General features: G+C 50.1%; 1 protein-coding gene across 1 annotated transcript in view; it reads right to left on the reverse strand.

The window, feature by feature from the left end:
* The window catches only part of FBXW8 (F-box and WD repeat domain containing 8), a 104,714-nt gene that overhangs the window by 50,280 nt on the left and 34,530 nt on the right, over window positions 1-19,904 (reverse strand). Inside the window, exon 5 of the mRNA XM_045842421.1 lies at window positions 9,377-9,534. Coding sequence (XP_045698377.1) covers window positions 9,377-9,534 — 158 coding nt within the window. The remainder of the gene's footprint in view (window positions 1-9,376; window positions 9,535-19,904) is intronic.

Raw genomic sequence — 19,904 nt, forward strand, 5'->3', positions numbered from 1 at the left:
ATATATTTATATATTTACATTTAGGGCTACAATCTGTTTTCAGTCCATTTTCCTGCGACATGAAGTAAAAGGTTCCTGGATGAGGAGGAAAAGGCACCGAGACACCTGCTTGTTATATTATTTTACATACATGTGTACATATAGGTATGTGTATATATTTACACTTAGGTCTATGTATGCACAGACCTGTGTGTGTGTGTGTGTATACACCTATGTATATACATACATATATATACTTATATATTTCCATTGAGGGCTACAGTCTGTTTTCAGTCCGCTTTGCTACGACATGAGGTAAAGGTAAGGTTCCTGGGTGAGGAGGAAACGGCACGCAGGCGCCTGCTTGTCTCGACATCCCTTGTTGAGAAGAGGACCGTTTCTTCACTGCACTCCCTCAGCATCTCTGTAACACCCTTCTGGCGGGTCTTTCCCCCGACGGCACTCCACCCCCTGGACTCCGGGTCCCCGGGGGCCGGTGCCCCAGTGCCAGTTCCCGCGGTTTTGCAGGGAGTCTGAAGCCCAGTGGGCTGAGTCCTCGTGCTTCATGCTGCGGTTGTGACATTCTTCTTGGCCCTACGCGTTTTTTTAGATTTTAAATTTTAGAACCAGCGTATCATTCTCTCCCCCCAAAAGCCTGCAGGGACTTTGACTGAGACTGGACTGATCTCTAGGCCAACCGGAGGAGAGCTCCTCTCCTAACAACATTCGCTCTTCCGTGAGCACGGCGGCTCTCTCCACCTACTTGGGTGCTCCTTAATCCCTCTCGGGAATACTTTGTAGTTTTCAGCATATGGGACAAACATAACTTGCTGGATTAATCACCCTCTATCTTACATTTCGATGCAATATCAAACTATTACTACTGCACTAAGTAGTACGGCAAGCACAGTGTTAAACAATAGTAGTGAAAAGGAACATCCTCGCCTTGTCTCCAACCTTAGAGGGAAAGTACTGCCTTCTGCCGGTCAATATAAAATCAGCTCTGGGTTTCCCATAGATCCTCTCGAGCTGATGCAGGAAGTCCCTTCTACGTCAATTAGCTAAGAGTTTTTGTCACGAACACAAGTTGGTTTTTGTCAAACATTTTTTGTTTCATGGAGACAATCACATGGTTTTTCTTTACGGTCTATAAACATGAGTTATATTCACTGATTTTCAACTGTTAAACTAACCTTGGATTCCTGAGGTGAACACTAACTGGGTATGATACATCACCTTTTTGATGTATGGCAGGGTCCACTTTATTTCACTGAGGACTTCTATTACATCTACATTCATGAGGACTATCAATCTGCAGTTTACTCCTTTTCATGTACCTGTTATTCTTTTTCCTCTTTATTTAGTTTTAGTATCAAGGTAATGTTGGCCTCATAAGCTGAGTTGGGAAGTTTCCTCCTAGCTTATTTTTACAGAAGTGTATGGAGTTGGCATGATTTCTACCTTAAATGTGTGGTAGAATTCACCAGTAAAGCCACTGAGCTTGCTGCTTTCTTTGTGTAAGACTTATAAATTACAAATTCAATTTTTAAATAAATATAGAGCTATTTAGTTTTTCTAGTCCTTTAAGTGACTCTTGGGAGTTTGTGTCTTTCAAAAATCAATTTATCCATTTCATCTAACTGGTTTAATGTACTGGTATAAAGTTGTTTGAATATTTCATTATAGTCCTCTTACCATTAGTAGTATCTGTAATGAAAATACAGATATTACTGATACTGGTAATTAATTTCTTTTCTTTTTTTCCTGATCACTTTGGCTAGGGTTCATTAATATGACTGATCTTTTTAAAGGAACAAGTTTTCTGTTTCACTGATTTTTCTGTATTTTTTTCTCTTGTCTATTTCATTGGTTTCTGTTCTTACCTTTACTACTTTATTCCTTACACTTACTTTAATTTTCTTCTTCTAGTTCCTTAAGGTAAAAAAGTTACAATGCTGATTTGAGAGAAGCATCTGATGCTATGAATTTCCCTCTAAACACTGCTTTAGCTGCATCCCATACACTCTGATTTATTGTTTTTCATTTCCATTTGGTTCAAAATGTTTCCTAATATCTTTTGTTGTTTAGAATAAGTATGTAGTTTAATTTCCAAACTATTTAGAGCTTATCTCCACCCCAGGCCTGGAGTCAGCCTTTCTGCCAGTAGCCTCGGACCCTTTCAGTGGACAGTGATATTTTCAAGATCCTCATGCTCACTGTGCTAATCCCCTTTGGGCTGTTACTGCGTCCACACCTTCTAATCAAACAAAGCTAGAACACATGTGGACATATGTACACACAAACACACACATGTACCTCTAAGTACTTCTCTGTCTGTATTGAAAATCAGAATTCTACAGACACCTGGTATTCCAATCGCTCGATTGGGTTCATTCTGATTACCTGCTTTCCACAGCTGCACCTCCCTTCCCCAACAGTAGGAAAACGGGCTCCCGGCACCTTCAGTACACGCACCTGCTCAAGCTCCCTACCTGTTGCCAACCTCCCAAACACCCAGACCTCCCGCTCCACCCATCCCTGGCCTTGCTGGGGGGGGCCTTCCTACCCCACGTGCCTGCCCCTGAAGAAGGCACGTTGTGCTTTTAAAACAAGAATACATTCCATACATATATTTATTCCTGCTTTACAAGAGCCCTGGGGTTTAGAATGGAATAAATGCTGCAACTAAAATTGTAAGTATTGAAAAGAAAATTGAATTCTGACTTAAAATTTTATTAATTTTCTTCCAAAAAACAAACTCATGCTTGGTTTTCATTAGCTACATTAAGAACTTGGCCAACTTATTTCTCGAATCTCAGCTATTTTCCCAAAGCGTCCCTGTGCTGTTTACGGTTCCCTCCCGTTTGTAAGCTTGAATGTATATAATAAGACGGGCAGCTACTGTGAATTCATGCACCACACCGTGTCTCGCTCAAAGGCAGTTTTAGGTAAAACCATCCGATGAGGCAAAGGATTAACACCAAACCTTGAACCGTAAATTCCACGTGCCACGTTTTCTCTGCATGAAAAAAATATTTTAGGTTATTTTCACTAATAACTTCAAACCTTCGTCGTACTTGCACCAGAAACGGATCCCGTCAGTCTGCACCCACCGCGTGAGAACTCCCCTCTGCAGTGTTTTGTCAAGTCGAGAGCTGGCAGACCTCAGGAGCTCATCTGTGCGCCCTCGGCGTGAAAACAGAGCGCTGACCGGCAGGTCGGTGACCTCTGTGCCGACAGCCTGTGACCACCAAATGCAAATTCAAACACGGAGACCTCGTGGCACACTCCGTTGCAAAGTCAAAAGATCCAGATTGTTGTACTATTTTTAGACCAGCCTAACCAACACACAGGTCTTAAATGTCTTCCTAAAGGCCTCACAACTGCCCACACTCACGACTGCGCCTGCGGGCCCCACCTGAGGCGCAGTGTTTCTGTTCCGCAACCTCCTCCGTCACGGGAACACAGCTCCTACGGCTTACCTATGAAATCCAGTGCCCTCGTCCGCACCGGGTGGCAGTCGACTTTGAAGTTCAAAGCCTCAGGAAGCACTTCCCCCCAACAGAAAGAGCCACCTCAGTTCGGAGCTCTGCATTTCAATTTTAACTCCACTCTGAATGGCTTTAAAATGTGGGCATTCCTAGTGTTAGGAAATTGTTTAAATCTATTCATGTAACTTATCTTTTAAAAGGACCACACTGGGTATTGTTTGTTTGTTTTTGTCAGAGAGTTGTCCCATTTGTTTGTCCACTGAGAGTCTGAGTGTGTCTCCTAAAGCTAATACGCACAGCAGGCAAAGGTTTCAGGCAAGAACTAATTATCGAAACTTCTAAGAGAAAAATGACCAGAAAAGAAAAGTCTGGAAAAAACCCCACAAAACTCTCCACAGGCCGCGGCCCGGCGCCCGGCCGCCTCCTGGCCGTGCTTCAGTGAGTCCACAGCCCGTCCCCAGAGCATCCACTCCGACCGGGGAGGGCAGGCCACCGAGTGCTGCGTTCAGAGGTGAGGGCGGTACATGCAAATGTTGTCTGTCATCCACGTACAAATGAGAAACACACGCGAAATTACCCAGAACTGACCTGTTCCAACCATAGAACTTCTCCCGGTGGCTGCCTAACTGCAACGCGGCCCCACTGCTCTCGCTGCAGAGGAGTGTGGGGAGTCCCGCTGCCAGCAGGGCGGCGAGTGAGAACTCAGTCACGGCAGCCCCAGGCGGCAGGCCCCGGACCGTGGAGCGTGTGGGCCAGACGGCTGCACCGGGAGAGCCGCAGAGGTGGCTGAGCCGCTCTGCCTTGCTCGACGGCACCGCAGGAAGACGGCTGTAGGGGCCCCACCTAGGCTCCCACGTGCTAACATGCACCGGGTCTCGTCTCTCCCCCGCTACGGATAAGAACTCTGCACCTACAAGTGTGTCATCTCACTCCCTCCAGAGAGCGAGTTCTCCACACACACTCCGAGAACGAATGGGGGTGGGTTTCCAGGACGCTGCCGTTCCCTGATGCTGCGGCTCCGGGCCAGCGGCAGGCGAGCATGGAGCAGATGGAGTCCTGGCAAGGTCTCCCACTGTCCCTGCATTAGCAGCATCTGCTCATTACTCAGAACCTTCGCCTGCTTTATCTAATGCTCCAGGAAAAGCATTTTGATTTGATTCATTTCGGTACGGTAACGTGCAACACAATTAGTGGTAAAATCAAACTGGAGGATGGCCAGTGCTGACAATCGGAAACAAGGCAGAAGAAATATGAGGCCAGTGGGTTGGAATTCAAAAAATCACAACTGTGGATCACCTTGCCAAACCTCGGCACCCCAGGTGGGGGTGCAGTGTTCCTGCCGGGCGAGGAGGCGGCGGGGGGGCTCACCGTCTCCCAAAGCAGGTTCCCTCTCCCCTCCGGATCCGCGTCCTGTGTGCACGGACAGACCAGCAAGGGTCTCAACGGCTACAGAGCTTCCCTCTGGCACAACCAAGGGACTGAAGCTCATCAACACATTCTATTTCCTAATTCTTCTCCTCTGTGGGGTACAGTTACAGATTTCACATAGCAGACCCCACAGGGTAAGTTTCCTTTCTGCCCTGTTGTGCCTAAGAAGTGCCTGCTCGCTGCTCCTGGAAAGGAGCAATGCAGAAATGAACCTCTGATCATCCCGATCCATCTTTGCCCAGGAGTAGCTTCTCACAAACATGTTGGTATAAATATCACAGCGACAATCTGTTAAACCACAGTGAAACCAAAGACAATGCCACCTGAGGTCTGGGGGAGAAGTGAGAAGTTGTTGTTTACCTCGGAAATAGTAACAGCCCGGATCAGACTGGTAACACGACTCGGAGGGATGGAGAGGCAGGAAAACACAAGAGCTCTCATCAAAGAAACAACCCGAAGACCAAGAGGAATTCGAAACAAACCCAAGGTCTAGTGTAAACACACAGGCAGCCATGGAAGCGGAGCAGGTCGTACCTAGAGTGGGGACATCCCCAGCGCAGGACACCAACCCCGGGAGGACCCGGCCGGCAAACGTGACGATGCAAATGGGAACAACCAGGTGGGCCTACTGGGCCGAAGTTAACATCCAGAAGCAGACCGACGAGCTGAGAGAATTCACACCTGCAAAGTGGTAAAGGCAGCGCCGCAAACCAGCGAGGTGGAGACGGGCTTTCTAAACACAGATGCGGGAAAACAGGCTACACTCAAACCCCTGTCTCATAACACCAGTCCAGGATGGACTCTCTGTTGACCAGGATTTAGATACAACACCACGAGAAGAAAAAGGAAGAATTGCAAGTAGCAGGTACACATGTGAAAACCTCACCCTAAGAGAAATGTAAACCGCAACTACATTTGGATACCACTTCCTAGCTATCAAAATGACAAACACCTGAGCGTCTGACACAGGCTTTGCTGATAAAACTGTAGGGAGATGAGCACTCCTTCACACCTTGCTGGTGAGAGTGCAAAATGGCATTACCCCACTTGCATTTTTATGGACAGCTGTCCTCCTGCACTCACACGAGCTGTCACACACACGGGGTTTCCCGTGACAACACTGAGACGGCCGACGATCAGAAACAACAAACACGCCCGTTCCTCGGGGAGGGCCGTGTGAAGGAACCGCGGCACTCGCACAACGGGACCCCGCGCAGGGGCGGAGCAGCAGTGTACGCTGCGCACGCTGGCACAGGCGGCCTTCCGAGACGCGCCACGTCATCACACCACTGCTCACAACCGCCGAGAGGACAAGCCACCGGCGTGCCCACCAGTGGCGAGCGAATGAAACACACGGTGCGCACGCAACGGAATGGTGTTTACCCACGAACAAGGACGGGCCCCTGCCACTGGTGACCACATGGACGGACCTTGAGCGTGTCTGCTCAGTGACACAGGTCAGAAAGAGAAGGACGAGCACTGTGTGACCACTTGCATGTGGAACCTAAAGAAGTCAAACCTGTAGGAACGGTAACGTGGTGGTGACCCGAGGAAAAGATTTACGATGTCTAAACGTACAAACTTCTAACAAGCAGTAATCGAGCCTTAAGTATAATGAATTCAGACAAGAATATGGTGTTATAATTATGTGATATAATAAATACCACAACAATGGCAATTGTATTACACTATATAAATGTGTGAAATTAACTAACACACTATCAAGCTTAAACTTACACATTGTTACACATCAAATTTATACAACTAAAAAAGATACGGCACTAAGTGAAAAAAAGCCAAGTTATGGAATACTACAAAGCAGTATGTCATCCTTTGTTCAAATGGAAGGGATAAAGAATTGATATTCGTATTTGCTTACATTTGCAATGCAGAAATGCTGGAAGGATCGACAACATCCTGAAATACACGGCTGCGGTAGCACTGAGCGGGCAAAGTGAATAGAAGTGAAATGTCTCAATACATGTGCATTGTGCTATTGTTTGTATTAGTTTGATTTTACAGCCCTAAAATGTTTACTTGGTCAAAAATATTTATTATAAAATAAATCCACCCCTTTATGGATTAAAATATTAAAATCACACACACAACTACCACCTAGAAAAACAAACCATAAACGTAGTCCACTGAAGAATGACAAATTGAAAAGATATTTGAAATAGTTCTTAGTCCTTTCTTTTCAACCAGAAAGGATAACAACCCAAAGAAAAAACGGGGAAGAATGCACAATTTGCAGAGAAAGAAACACATACCACTAATAGGAAGTAACACGACGGGAAGATGTTCACGCATACTCACAGGAAAGCAAACAGAAACCGCAGTGAAACTCCACTTCCGCCTCTGAGAGGCACAAGGAAACAGTCGCTCTCGCGTGCTTTTGGTGAGACTGACTATAAACTGGAGGAATGTTTTAGGCTGGGGTGGGGGGGCGAGGGGGATCTGGCGATCTTTATTAAAACGTAGAGCACCTGTAGCCTCCAACCTGGGAATTACTAGTCATTCACCCTGTGGATACACCTGCACGAGGCCATCCCAATATTTGCTCAAGGTATTGCTTGCAGCAGTTTTTAATAACAAAGACAAGCACTCCAAAGGCGCCTCGCTGAGGGCCCTAGGGAGTGAGTGCATTACAGCACAGCCAGAGAATGCAACACTACAGAGGCTGGGAAAGAATGAGGCTCACCTGCGAGTGCCAGCACAGGAAGACACCTGGATGTGGTGCGGGGCGAAGAAAGCAAGGTGCAGAGAAATACCCAGAGCAGGACCCACGTGTAAAATGTGCGGGGGCCTGGAGGTGGAGGGGCGGGGAGGGCCCCTTCAACTTCTTTTTGGATACATTTCCTTTTACATGTTAGACTTTTCTGCTCTGAATTCTATGAATTTTTTGAACCAAGTATTTAAAAAATATTTTGGCGATTATGTGCCACGTGTTTACGGGAGAAAGTAGTTTCTCTGTCAAATCTACATGGCTCCCAACCTTTCGGAGCCACGGCAGCGACGAGGGTGACAGACAACCCTGACAACGGAGAACCGGCCGCACGCTTGCACGTCACCTCGCGCTGCACTTCCAAGTCCACGAGCCACGAGACGCGGGCACAGCTAGGGCAGGTGCACGTCTCCGTGTCTCTGCGTGTACCATCACACAACCAGAGCGACAAGCACGCGTGGCCCCGGAGACACACCGCAGGTCTGGATCCTCCACTGACTAATGGCTCAGCCTCAAGCAGATCGCTTCGCTGGTTACCCTGCACCTCAGGCTCCCCATCTGAAGACAGCTGTGTGTGTGGCGGGGGGGGGGCTACCGGACAACCCTAAAACTGTACGCTCTGAACTTAAAAGTGCCGCAACCTTTGCATCGCTGTCTAAAAAGGACTCGTGGATGATTTGGGGAGCAGCGAACACACCCGAGCTGCTCGTGTGCGCTCTGCCCAGGACCTCCACACACAGACATAAAATATCACCCACCAAAACACACCCGGCTTGGCTCCGTCTCTGGAAAAAAGTCCATCAACGGTGTCCGCTAGTGTCAAACCGCAAAGAACAGAGTCCACGCTGTTAAAACCACACAATGAAAATACTTGAGTCTCAGCCCCGATTTCCATGTCCTCCCAATGGCACAGGCACAGAAAGTCCCCGTCACCCGCCTCACCGCCGTCGGTCCCCCTGGGCCCACCGGCCACGCCTCGCGGACTCGGAGACCGGCAGCGCCGCTGCGACGGGAACGCCAACGTTCGGAAACGTTCTGTGATCCAATTTTGGGCAAGTGGGGAAACACGGCTTTGGAAATTCGAACCTGACACGACAGCGGAAGCTAGGGGCGTGAGGTGAGAGTCCGGGACATCCGTGGCCGCTGAAACCGCCACACCTCCTAGCCGTGCACGCGAGTGTTTCTGTCGTGGGCTGCTCTGAGCCACGCCTGTAACCCACAGGTGCGCACACCCGAGAATCAGCCCCAGGGAGACAACGTAGCCCCACGAACTACCTCGTATGGGGCGTCAGTGGCAGGAAAAGGGAGGCGCTGACTTTTTTTTTTCCTGTTTCCGCATCTGTCAATAGATTATCTGTGTCTACCCTTCTTCACTGTTCCCTTTGGACTGGGCAGAGACTAAAGGAAAAGTAGGCCAAGTATATTTAATATTTTACACCAAACAAGTTATCTGCTTAAGATGGCTTGGCCAGCCCCGAGCCTGGCACCCGCACGCGGCCCGTCAGCTCCAGCAGGAGTTAAACGCCAGTTTTAATGGGCGCTGTGTTCCAATGCCCGCTAATGCATCGAGGGTGATTGGCCAACTTCTTCACAAAAAGGCAAGACTGAGTGTGTGTGTGTGTGTGTGTGTGTGAACATGTGTGTGTGCCCACGTGTACGTATGGAGGGATTACAGGGGGGAGCCGGCCACAGCTGCTTAATTTCTGTAAAGCCTTTTTTTCCCCTAATAGAGAGGAGGGTTGCAGTTACTTACCATCCTCATAAGCCGCCACCGCCAGCGAGCTGTTTATCCTCACAAAGGAGACATATGGCTGCGTTCCAGGCTCATCCTCCTCGTGCTCCGAGGCCAGGGAGGGGGCCATGTAGTCCCAGGTGCGGGTGTCCCACACCCTCACGTCCCCCGATGTGTAGCTGGAAAAGAAGGACACAGTTGGTTCCAAGTGCGGATGGAAGAGCAGGGCCCTAGTGGAGAAGGTGGGGAGAGGCTCAGGACAGCCGAGGGGCGCGATCCGGTGGGTGTGGAGCCCCCCTGCCGCCCTGGTGGATGAGGGACCCCGCCAGGAGGAGGTGTCACTGGCTGGCACGCACCCTTCACGTCCTCACAGCACAGCGCTGGCGCCCCGGAAGAGAGCACCACACTACAGACTTGTGGGTGTCGAGATCCCCTTGTTTTTCCTTTTACACCATTATAACCCGCCTGCTGCCTTAAGTTCTCCCAGTAAAGAGATCACTCGCAGAAATTTGTAGAAGCCACAGTGTTCACGCACATAAACACACAAGAAAGACAGGCAGAGGGAGAGAGAGAAACCAAGGACTAATGGCCTTACAGGCCCAAGCTCTCTAATACCTCACCCATGTATCAGATTTGACTGATTAAAGTCCCTAAAGACTAATTGATTTGCTGAAACAATTAAGTCTTGCCTTTAGCAGCCAGACAATGCTGCCTCCTCATGAAAAGCCCTTGCCGAAATGCATGGCACTCCCAGTGCTGCCCACTTAGAAAACAGGAGCCCTCACTCTCCGCTGCTGCCGTGGCCACTCCAACAAAGGGCGCTCTCCACCGATGCTGACGCAGGGCCAGGACTGGCTCAGACCCGAGGCCCCCGGGAAAACGGACCGGCCGGCTGAGGTGGCGGTGCGCTGCCTGCCACTGGGGCATTTGCGCCAAGTTCCTGACATCTGCCACGGACGGCACAAGTCAACACGTCCATCAACTGTGGGGAGGCCTGCGAGAGCTGTTTTAAGGGCCTCAAGATGTACTTACACAAACACCAAGACAGACAGACGAGTGAAGGGGTCCACAGTCCCCCCAAGGCCCAGGACATTGCTCTCTCAGGGTTTCTCTGATCTCACCTTAAAGCGTAGCGTCGAACAAGATCATCTCTGAGATTTATTTACTACTGAAATCTACGGCATGATTCATTATGAAGCAATTACAGATCAATTTCTCACGTGAGATTTCTTAATAGAGAAACTATTAAGAATCAGTGGTCTGGCTCAGGAGAGCTTCATTTACTAAATGTAGTGAGCAGCCTTTCTCTCAAACTGTTGGTTGACAGTAAATACGTGACCTGTGTAATTCACAGGGCATTCTGTCACACACGCTCCAGGCTGGAGACTCTCTCCCTGCAGGCAGCAGCTGGGAGCCATGTAAGAGCCACATGCTTCCTAAGACTGGACTGGAGGGCCTCTGCGTGACCACTGGTCCTCCAGGAAAGAGAAACACTCACGAGTGTCATTAGCCTGGCGGCGCACGTGCAAGGGGGGCCAGTCGCAGCCCGGTGGCCAGCGCAGGGCTGCTGGCTCCCAGGCCCGCAGGCTGCGTTCCAGATGGCCCTTCCTATCGAGGGCCCGGGCGAGCACACGTACCCAGCTGCACCAGCACTCCCGGGTACACCCTGACGTCCCAAAAATGACGCAGGTGACCCCTGGCAGGGCCACTTGCTTAGCTAGAGACACTGAGCAGAGAAGACATGTTCGGGTTTCTAGACTGTGCGCAGATTCTTAAGGTTAAATTTGAAGTGAAAGGAACTAGTCAATTCAGGGAAGAAGGGTGAAAAGCATGGCTACGTCTTTCAGAAATTCAGAGAAGGTGAATGAAAAAAAAAAAGAGAATTTCAGGGGTCAGAGAACTAAGGAATTTGGAGAAAAAGCAGGGCAGACCAGGAAAATGTACTTCCTTTCCATTGGGCCTGGCCATTCTGTTTTTTATTGCCTGCGAATGGGACCACACGAGTGGTCTTCAAAAGGTCCTTGGTAGCAGCCCTCAGGGGCCACACTGGGGCCAGCGGGGGCAGAGGAGAGAATTTCGGTGGCCGAGCTCCACCCGACCCCAGTCCCCCTTACACAAGGGGTTCCCAGGTAAAGCAACCCCACACACAGCGTGGGAAACTGCCGGAACACCCGCCAGAGAGCTGTGAAGCGCCACGTGCCGCTCGCCCGCACCTACCTCTTGGGGGGGAGGAGAGAGCGCAGAGATGCCCTGAGAAGGGCGCTGCGGTCGTCTCTGTCGGGCCCTGACGGTCGGCCCCGACGCTGCACCTCCACGTGCCCAGAGCTGAATGCATGCTCTCCTCAGCACGCTCGGCTCACCCCTGAGCCAGCCGCTGCCGAATCCCTTGTTTTTGCCAGTGGGGTTTCTGGTTTTGCCCACCACCCGCGCTGCTGTACACCTACGCTCAAATCACCTCGCCCTTTCTTTTCTCACTCCCAGGAGCACCCTGGAGTCTAATCCCCCAGCCCCTCGTGAGAGACGCACCTCGGCAGCCCCGCTCCTGCTGAGCCTCTCCCAGCTCCAGTCAACCCCGCCCAGGCCAACTCCTCGAAAATACTTGGCTCCACGAATCACCCTCCCTTTCTCCCTTTTTTACCCACACCACACCACGATCGACACTCTGAGAGCAGCCTAGACTCACTCCTGTGGCAACTCTGTGTGTGTGTGTGTGTGTGTGTGTGTGTTTGAGAGAGAGAGAGAGGGGGAGAGAGAGAGAGATGGATCATCTGACTGTGAGTCTCCCCTGCAAACCTACAAGCTTCTGCGGTCGGAGGCTGGGTGTTGCTCACGGCTGTGGATGCAGCCACCGAACAGACTGGAGGAGCACTGGACACCTGGGAAGCCCTCTGTACGTACAACACTTGGGCCCGAGCACCTATGGAGTGAAGGGTTAATTGCCAGCCTAGCACTGGGAACACCCCGCAGACTGGTGTCCACGCCTCCTCCCCACCTCGTTCACTCTTCCTTAGCATGAGCCGGCCCCCAGGCAGGCCTGCCATTCACTAGCTTCCAGAAACTCTCGCCTCTGGACCTCGGCGCGCAGCATCCACCTTTTTGGGGTGCCCTCCCTCCCCACCACCCAGCCTAGTGGGTGTCAACCTTGACTGCACATCACAGAACCACCTGGGATGCTTTGAAGACTCCCAGTATCCAAGCACACCCCAGGTCAATTAAGTCTGACTCTCTGGGGGTGTCCGTGTTTCCAGCGTGCGGCAAAGGCTGAGAACCTCCAGCCTGCCCCAAGCCTCCCAAGTCCTCAGGCCCCCCTCCTCCGCCATGAAGCCTTCTCAGACTCGACTACTATGCCCCCATCTGAAGAAAGGGCATTCACTGCTAAGTGTGATACCCCTTCAATCTGACTGTAAAGTCCTCTGAAGGCCACAGTGCCTTGCGCACAGCTAACAATAAACAAACGGTGACTGAAAGGGGACGCCCACAAGTAACGACTCAAGTGGTGTGAGTGACACCTCCTTTCTTATCTACTGCCCACCTGCCAGTGCTAATGGTCAGAGAAACACCCAGAACACACACGCCAACATGTATTAGACTTCTTGCATGTATTTCCAAACTGATGAAAATATCTCAGTAAGCCCTGGCTGGCATGGCTCAGTGGACCGAGAGCCAGCCTGCAAACTGAAAGGTCACCGGTTCAATTCCAAGTCAGGGCACATGCCCAGGTTGTGGGCCAGGTCCGCAGTAGGGCAACAGATCCCTGTATCTCTCTTCTTCCCTCTATTCCCCTCTCTTTAAAAGTAAATAAATAAAAAATTAAAATAAAATATCTCAATAAAACACAGGATAAGCTAAATTATCTCAGTAAACATGACATTTTCCATAGATAACCATTCAAATTAACTCTATTCTTCACGGCCAAAGAGCATGATAACACAAACGTTTTGCTGCCAAATGACTCAGGAAGCAAGCTATAAGAGACTTTATGTCTCTTTTATGATGAGAACAGAGAATAAATAGCCTATTTCGGCAGGTGATGACTCAGCTGTAGGTTCTAAAACCTAATGCGGTGAAAGCAACCACAGTGGTGGCCCTCTAACTCAGCACTAAAGAAACAGACCTTTCGCAGGGCAAAACACTGGTTGGGGCAGACGGGCCTGGACCAAAACCCTAAACTCGATCTAAAAGCACTTAACCAGCCTTGGCCGGGAGCAGCAAGAACAGACAGCAAAGCGAGGTAGGGAAAGAGGTTGATTCTCCTCCAGAGCTCCAGATGTCTTTATCGCTGCCTAATGACAATTACACTCAACCAATTAAGACACCACCATGACAGTTGCATTGTCAGTAAGCCTTTGGACCCCAACGCTGATGGCTCTCTAATTAGTGCCTGTGCAAAGTACAACTGCAACTAACACGTGAGCTGATGGGAGAACCTAAGGAAGAACTGAAGAGGCAGCCTCGTCCAAACGAGGGCAGGTGCCCCCGCCCATGGCACGGCCGTGGGACTGTGCGCCTTCTCCACCGGTCTCCACGCTCGGCAAGGCCGCGCTCCCCCCCAGACAAACAGGTCAGAGACCACAGCTGGCTTTCTGCTGGAAGAATGGGAACAGCACCTCTCTGGAGCTCAGCACGCCAGAGCAACTGCCAACTTAAAATGATTTATCACCGAAAAGCTTTCACTAACTAGTGTTTCCAACAAGCAGACTACTGATTTGGACTGAGAGACCGAAAGAAAAAGAAGACAAACCGCTAAACACGACCTTCGACCTTCCTTCTCGAGGCAGGAATGGCCTGTCCGGCCGGGGTGCAAGAGGTGGGGGCCTGGTTCCACTTTGCTTCCAGGCGCCAGTGCTTCTTTGATAAAAACCATTTTTTCAAGGCTGTTCATAATAACCTGGGGGTCGTTTTGATTGAAGAGTGCTGGAAGTAAGGCTAAGTGACTTACCCAAGGTCACAAGAAACATTTTGGCAGGACAGCTGGGATCACAACGGGTTCTTGGGCTTTTTTCAACCTGCTGCTCAGCCAGCGAGCCACTCCACCTCCTCAGATGACGGTGTCTTTACACAAACGCAGCTTTTAAGAGCCATCACCACTGGAGTGCAATACGAGGAATTTATTGTTTTCGACAGTGTGACTCAGGCTTGCAGGACACAGCCCCTGCCGACCCTGCCCCGCCCATTCCACCGCAGCATCTCGGCTGGAGGGCGAGAAGCCAACGACGACCATGGAAAGCTCAGGACGCTGGAAGACACAGGGGGAGGGTGGTAAAACTTCGCCCCACAGGGCCATACTCACGCAGCCACCCCCAGACGAAGTCACGATTTTACTCCGCTCAGGTGTTCCCAGCAGCCCAAAGGAGCCCGGGGATGAGGCCTCAGCCCAGGAACAGCACAAGGGTTTCACCTGTGTGCCGAACCCAATCAAGGGCTCGTGGCTGCCTACAGCCTGTGCTGAGAAGGGTTCTGAAGCCGAATTCCACCCAGTTCACCAGAACAGCAAGTGCTGTCACGGTCACCAGCGCCCGGTGTCGGTTTGGCGGGGGGAGTGGCAGCAAATGCACAGGTCATCTGCATCTCTGCCCCGTCCTACACGCTACCTGGCCGACCCCTCACATCCTTCTGGACTCAGCTGAGAGGTCACGTCCCGGGAGGGGCCCGGGCTGCCACTGAGCCTGTACGAGCTGCCTCTCCAGTGTGCGCCGGTGCCCTCCTCGAGACCCCGGGGCCGTTCCGCGGCCGCCTACCACCGCGTCCCGCGGGCGGCTATGAGCACGAGGGTGTCTGCGGCGCCCGTCTGCGCTCGTTAACGGTGAGTGGGTGAGTCTCCTGACTTAAACTCACAAGACGCGGCGGTGTAAGGCCTACAGGGCAATTAGGCAGAGGCCCCTAAAAAGTACAGCGCCCCTGTTTCAAGAAACGTTTATTCCCTGAATATGTGGGGGCTTTAAGAACTATTTACAGACTCCATACTTTCATTACTAATGCCAAAAATTACAAATCAATGAAATTAAGAGTATTTACTGTTTTCTATGAAACATGACTGTGTTGTATTATGCAATTAACAAAATGAACTCAATCCCACAGTGCCGTCTTTTTGTGGAAATGCACTCCTGCAAACATCAAGTGCAGCTTAAGACGCATCAATTGAAAAATAATGAACATCTTAATGGACCTTATGAGATACATGCACTACACACTTAAAACTGCTTTCCATACATCTTGGTTAATCACAATCAATAGAGCCCGAGTCAATGATGATTATGCAGAGTTGCTGGGGCTGTGGCCCTTCCCATTATTCCTTGGAGAACCAGAGATGGATAAATGCAGCCGTGAGTTCACCAGTATTTATTAAGGGTATTCTGGAGCTCCTTCATTAAGGACGAAATAGATGCACTGCTCTCCTCTGGTCTCTTATCAATATCTTACCTCAGACTTATTTACCAGAAGAGCATGTATACCTCGCAGCAGAAAATAAATAAAAGTAGTTTAAAAAGAAGTCCCTAACGGGTAATGACCAAATTCCTTATGGGAAACGGCCCGACGTCATAATAAGCACTAGCACAAAATCAATACGAAGCGAGGTTGAAAGGGAAACTGTCGAGAGGAAAAGTTCTTTTTTTAAAAAGGAGGAGGACAGAAAGGACGGCCTTAGTAAGTATAAATACGGGGTGACATCTGCCTAACTCAGCTTGCGTTGCCGGTCTGTATTTAAAACGCATCTCTTAGCTGAAAAGCCTCACAACAGTCCTGGGTGTTTGCCATTTTGTACGCACTCACAAAAAACCAGAGAGTATTTAAAACACCGTCCGGGGGGGTCTTCAGCTCCTGACTAGACACTATTTTAAAATTCAGGGCAAAGACACACCATCTCGGATGAAAACCATATTTTGGCCTAGTACACGGCCAGTACAAAGGCACCTTTTTAGTTACTGGAAAAAATGGAGGAAAATGGCAAAAAACAAGGTATCCCAAGTTCTCTCAGAGGCACCCCCTTGTCTGAACTGGTATTTCTGACAGTTCTAGTTATAAACGATGATAACTTGCCCCGTGAGTGCCGTGAGGCAAACTGAACAGACAAGATACTCAGAATTCAAATTTCCGTATATAAACTAGAAGCTCCAAATTGTGCCTCATGTCTGCAGAAGACCGGGAAGCCCCCCGACTCCGATGTCCGGGGTGTGAGGACAGACGGACCGAGCACAGGTGAAAGCCAGCACCCCAGCCAGAGGCCGCCTGGCTGCCAGGAGCGCTGTCGCCGTCCTGCCGTGTGTCTGCCGGGGCACGTTTGCCTCACAGGGAGTGCAGACCGGGGAAACGCACGAGACCCGACGGGACAACTGAACGTCTCTTGCGAAAGAGGAGTGCTAATATTTTGCAACATTAAATGATACACTTTCTCCTGCAGCCACACTTGGCAGAGGGAAACCAGGATACAGCCACTGCTCCGGGAAGGCGGGGACCGCGCCCTACAAAGGCCAGTCACATCAAAGGGAAACAAGGGCGAGAAACCTCAGTACACGGAGGGTGCCTGATATTTTTTTAAACCAACAGTGGGGGAAGGAAGCCGGTCCTACAGTGTAAACAGAAAGTGTGCTTCCCTGTGCAAACTGACACGCTTTGGACTAGGAGTCCTAAGTGGGAGTGAGAAGGCAGCTCACTGCAAAGCACCGCCACGCTCCTGGGCATCTGAGAAAGGCTCCTGGTGAGCTCACAGTTGAACGGTGAGCCCGCTGGCACGCGGCCCTGGTGCGCCCCGGGCTCACTTTCTCCTGTAAGTGCACCTGCGACGCGCTCCTTCACTAGGTGGCAGTCAAGCAAATAAACTTCTGGCAACTTAGACCTAGCCCTGCATCTCAGGTTTTATAACGTGACCTTTCTGAACTCGTGATATTATCTGTTGAGACTCTCCCACAATGCAATGGGGGAGCAAGGGAACAGTCCGGGCGCCAAGAAGCAGGTTGGGGTGCTTCCATCTCGTCTCTTCTACTTTTTCCTCAATGACAAATGTGATTCGAAAAACATTCTAAAATTCTCAGAGCTGTCACCACAAAAACCAAAGTAAAATAAACAAAAGCCACACTTTCTAACCACTTATTACCAACGGACTTTCTAGATAACATCTTTTTCCCCAAATACAAGGAAAGCGCACACTGAACCTCTGTCTACGTCAGCAGTGACGTCAGATCCCAGGGGAGATGTGGCCAAGGCTGAACTCGGAGAGAAGCAGGCAGGCGGCTTACTATGTAGGAGACTGGTGGCTTTGGAACACAAATTTCTCTCGAGTTGAAGAAATGGGGAACTCTAGCTGGAAAATCAAAGTGAAGGCTGAGTTTGAACGACTTAGTCACAGCTGAAGGAACTTCCCTTACCTAACCAGCAAGGAAAACAGCTGGCTCCGTACTTCCTGGGAATCTGCGCGTCACCACGGAGGGAGGGACCACGTGAGAGCACAGGACGGCCAGACAAAGGGCCAGAGCGGGAGGGGGGCCGGTCAGAGACGCGGTGGGACGCTCGGAGAGCGCAGGGCCTCCGGAGTGCGAGTCTTCCACCCACGCACATATCCCACAGAGTCTCCCGTGTGCTGGGGCTCGTGTGGGGCTCTGGGGGCACCAGGATGCTCAGTGCGTGGTCTCCGCATTTTTAGCGGGGTCCAGTCAATAAGATCAATCAGTGCCAAAAGGCCGAGGGGGGTGTGACCACGTGTGACCTGTGAGTGTGGCTCAGTGGAGGGGCTGGGACGGAGGCTGGACTTCAGGGACGTAAGACCGGACAGTGGAAAAGGAGTGTGTACTCTGGTCATTTACGGTATTGGTAGAAATGCGGTTTATCTGGGGAAGCAGGCTTGGGACATGGTTTGAGAGACTTCAAACCAAAAGGTTAAATTAGAAAAAAGTTGAGTGTTATGAGGTAATTCAAGATAATGTAACCTGGAACGTCAAAAATTCATCCTTCTAAACCCACTGACTTCACCAGTGGGACTTAGCCCAGGAAAACAGTGAGACCGGGAGGACAAAGGAAGGACTCTCACTCTTTGGTCTACACACTTCACGGAACTCGAAGTTTCTCTAATAAGCCGGTGTTTTACAGCTTTTAAGTAACAAAGACTTACAGCACTAAAAAGGGGAAAATGCTGCAAATCTCTATACGGAAAATACTCCTATTGTATAACAACAAAACACAAAAAAGTGACTTTTAATGTCCAGTACTAGGGAAATGAGTTTGAAAATTAGGATATAATTATATCCTAGGAGCTTTTTTGCAACAAATCAAAGAATGTAATGACAAGTATGTAATAACATGAAAAAGACTTCATCAGTTTAGTAAGGGGGAAAAAGGCCAAAAATGTAATGTAGGCTGTGATTATGTTGTGTAAAGGTATGTATTAAAAAGCCTACTGAAAAATAAACCACACACATAAAACTTAACAAATCGTGTTAGCATGCAAAGATTTGCGTGGCTTTCTCCTCTCCACTAACAGTTTTGCAAAAACATGATTTTATTGCTGCTTTTTAAAAAAGATTTTATTTATTTATTTTTAGAGAGAAGGGAAGGGAGGGAGAAAGAGAGGGAGAGAAACATCAATGTGTGGTTGCCTCTCCTGCACCCCCAACTGGGGGACCTGGCCTGCAACCCAGGTATGTGCCCTGACTGGGAATCAAACTAGCGACCCTTGGTTCACCAGCCGGCACTCAATTGACTGAGCCACACCAGCCAGAGCTGCTGCTTTTATTTTTAAGAGGAAAGATGCCACAAAAGAAAAACCAAAATGACGCTATAAGGACAAGCCGTCGGAGTGGCAGTGCGGGCTGGAGAAGGCAGCCCTGTGCGTGTGGGCCTGCAGGGGGCAGCCCAGCGGGGCAGGCGCGCACGGCCCGGCTCTTCGGCCCTCTCAGCGCCTCGGCCACCTCGCACAAATGAGGGTTTTGGAATAGCTCACCTCTAAAGCGCCTCCAGGTTTAACACTGTATGATTTTAAGTTGAAAAAACTAAGAAATCAGAGAACAGGCAAGAGAAATCAGGAATCTCTCCAATTCCCCACATGGTGTAGGAAACAGGGTGGGGGAGGGACCGTCTGGTCATTAAGTCTTAACGCTTACTTCAGACAAAACTGTGCGTAAGCACTGCGGGCACTTAGTGAAATACTACATCCCTCCCCCAGGTTTAGAAGGTGCTTACGGATAAATACACAGCTGTAGAGTTGAAACGACAACATGAAACAGAAGTGTCCAGGGAAAGTGCGAAGCCACACGGTTGGTCCCCTGCCCTATGAGCTGCGGCGGACAGCGTCTCCAGGAGTCAGGAGAGGGCAGGTGTCGGTGCGGGGAGGGCTCACAGGCGGCAGTGCTGGACACCCGCAGGAGGGACACGCCCCAGGCCCACTGAAGAGTGGGGGCGGGGTTTCTTCTGGGGCTGAAGCGAACGTTTGCACGGATAATGGCGGATGGCTACACAACCTTGTAAACATGCCCCAGATCACTGACATACAGTTTAAAAGGTTGAGTTTTACGGTATGGAAATTACATTTCAATTTTTAAAAAGATAGGGTCAGAAGTAA

The sequence above is a fragment of the Phyllostomus hastatus genome, unplaced genomic scaffold, assembly GCF_019186645.2.
Source record: "Phyllostomus hastatus isolate PE091 unplaced genomic scaffold, TTU_PhHast_1.1 phas_contig_1162, whole genome shotgun sequence".
Lineage (NCBI taxonomy): Eukaryota > Metazoa > Chordata > Mammalia > Chiroptera > Phyllostomidae > Phyllostomus > Phyllostomus hastatus.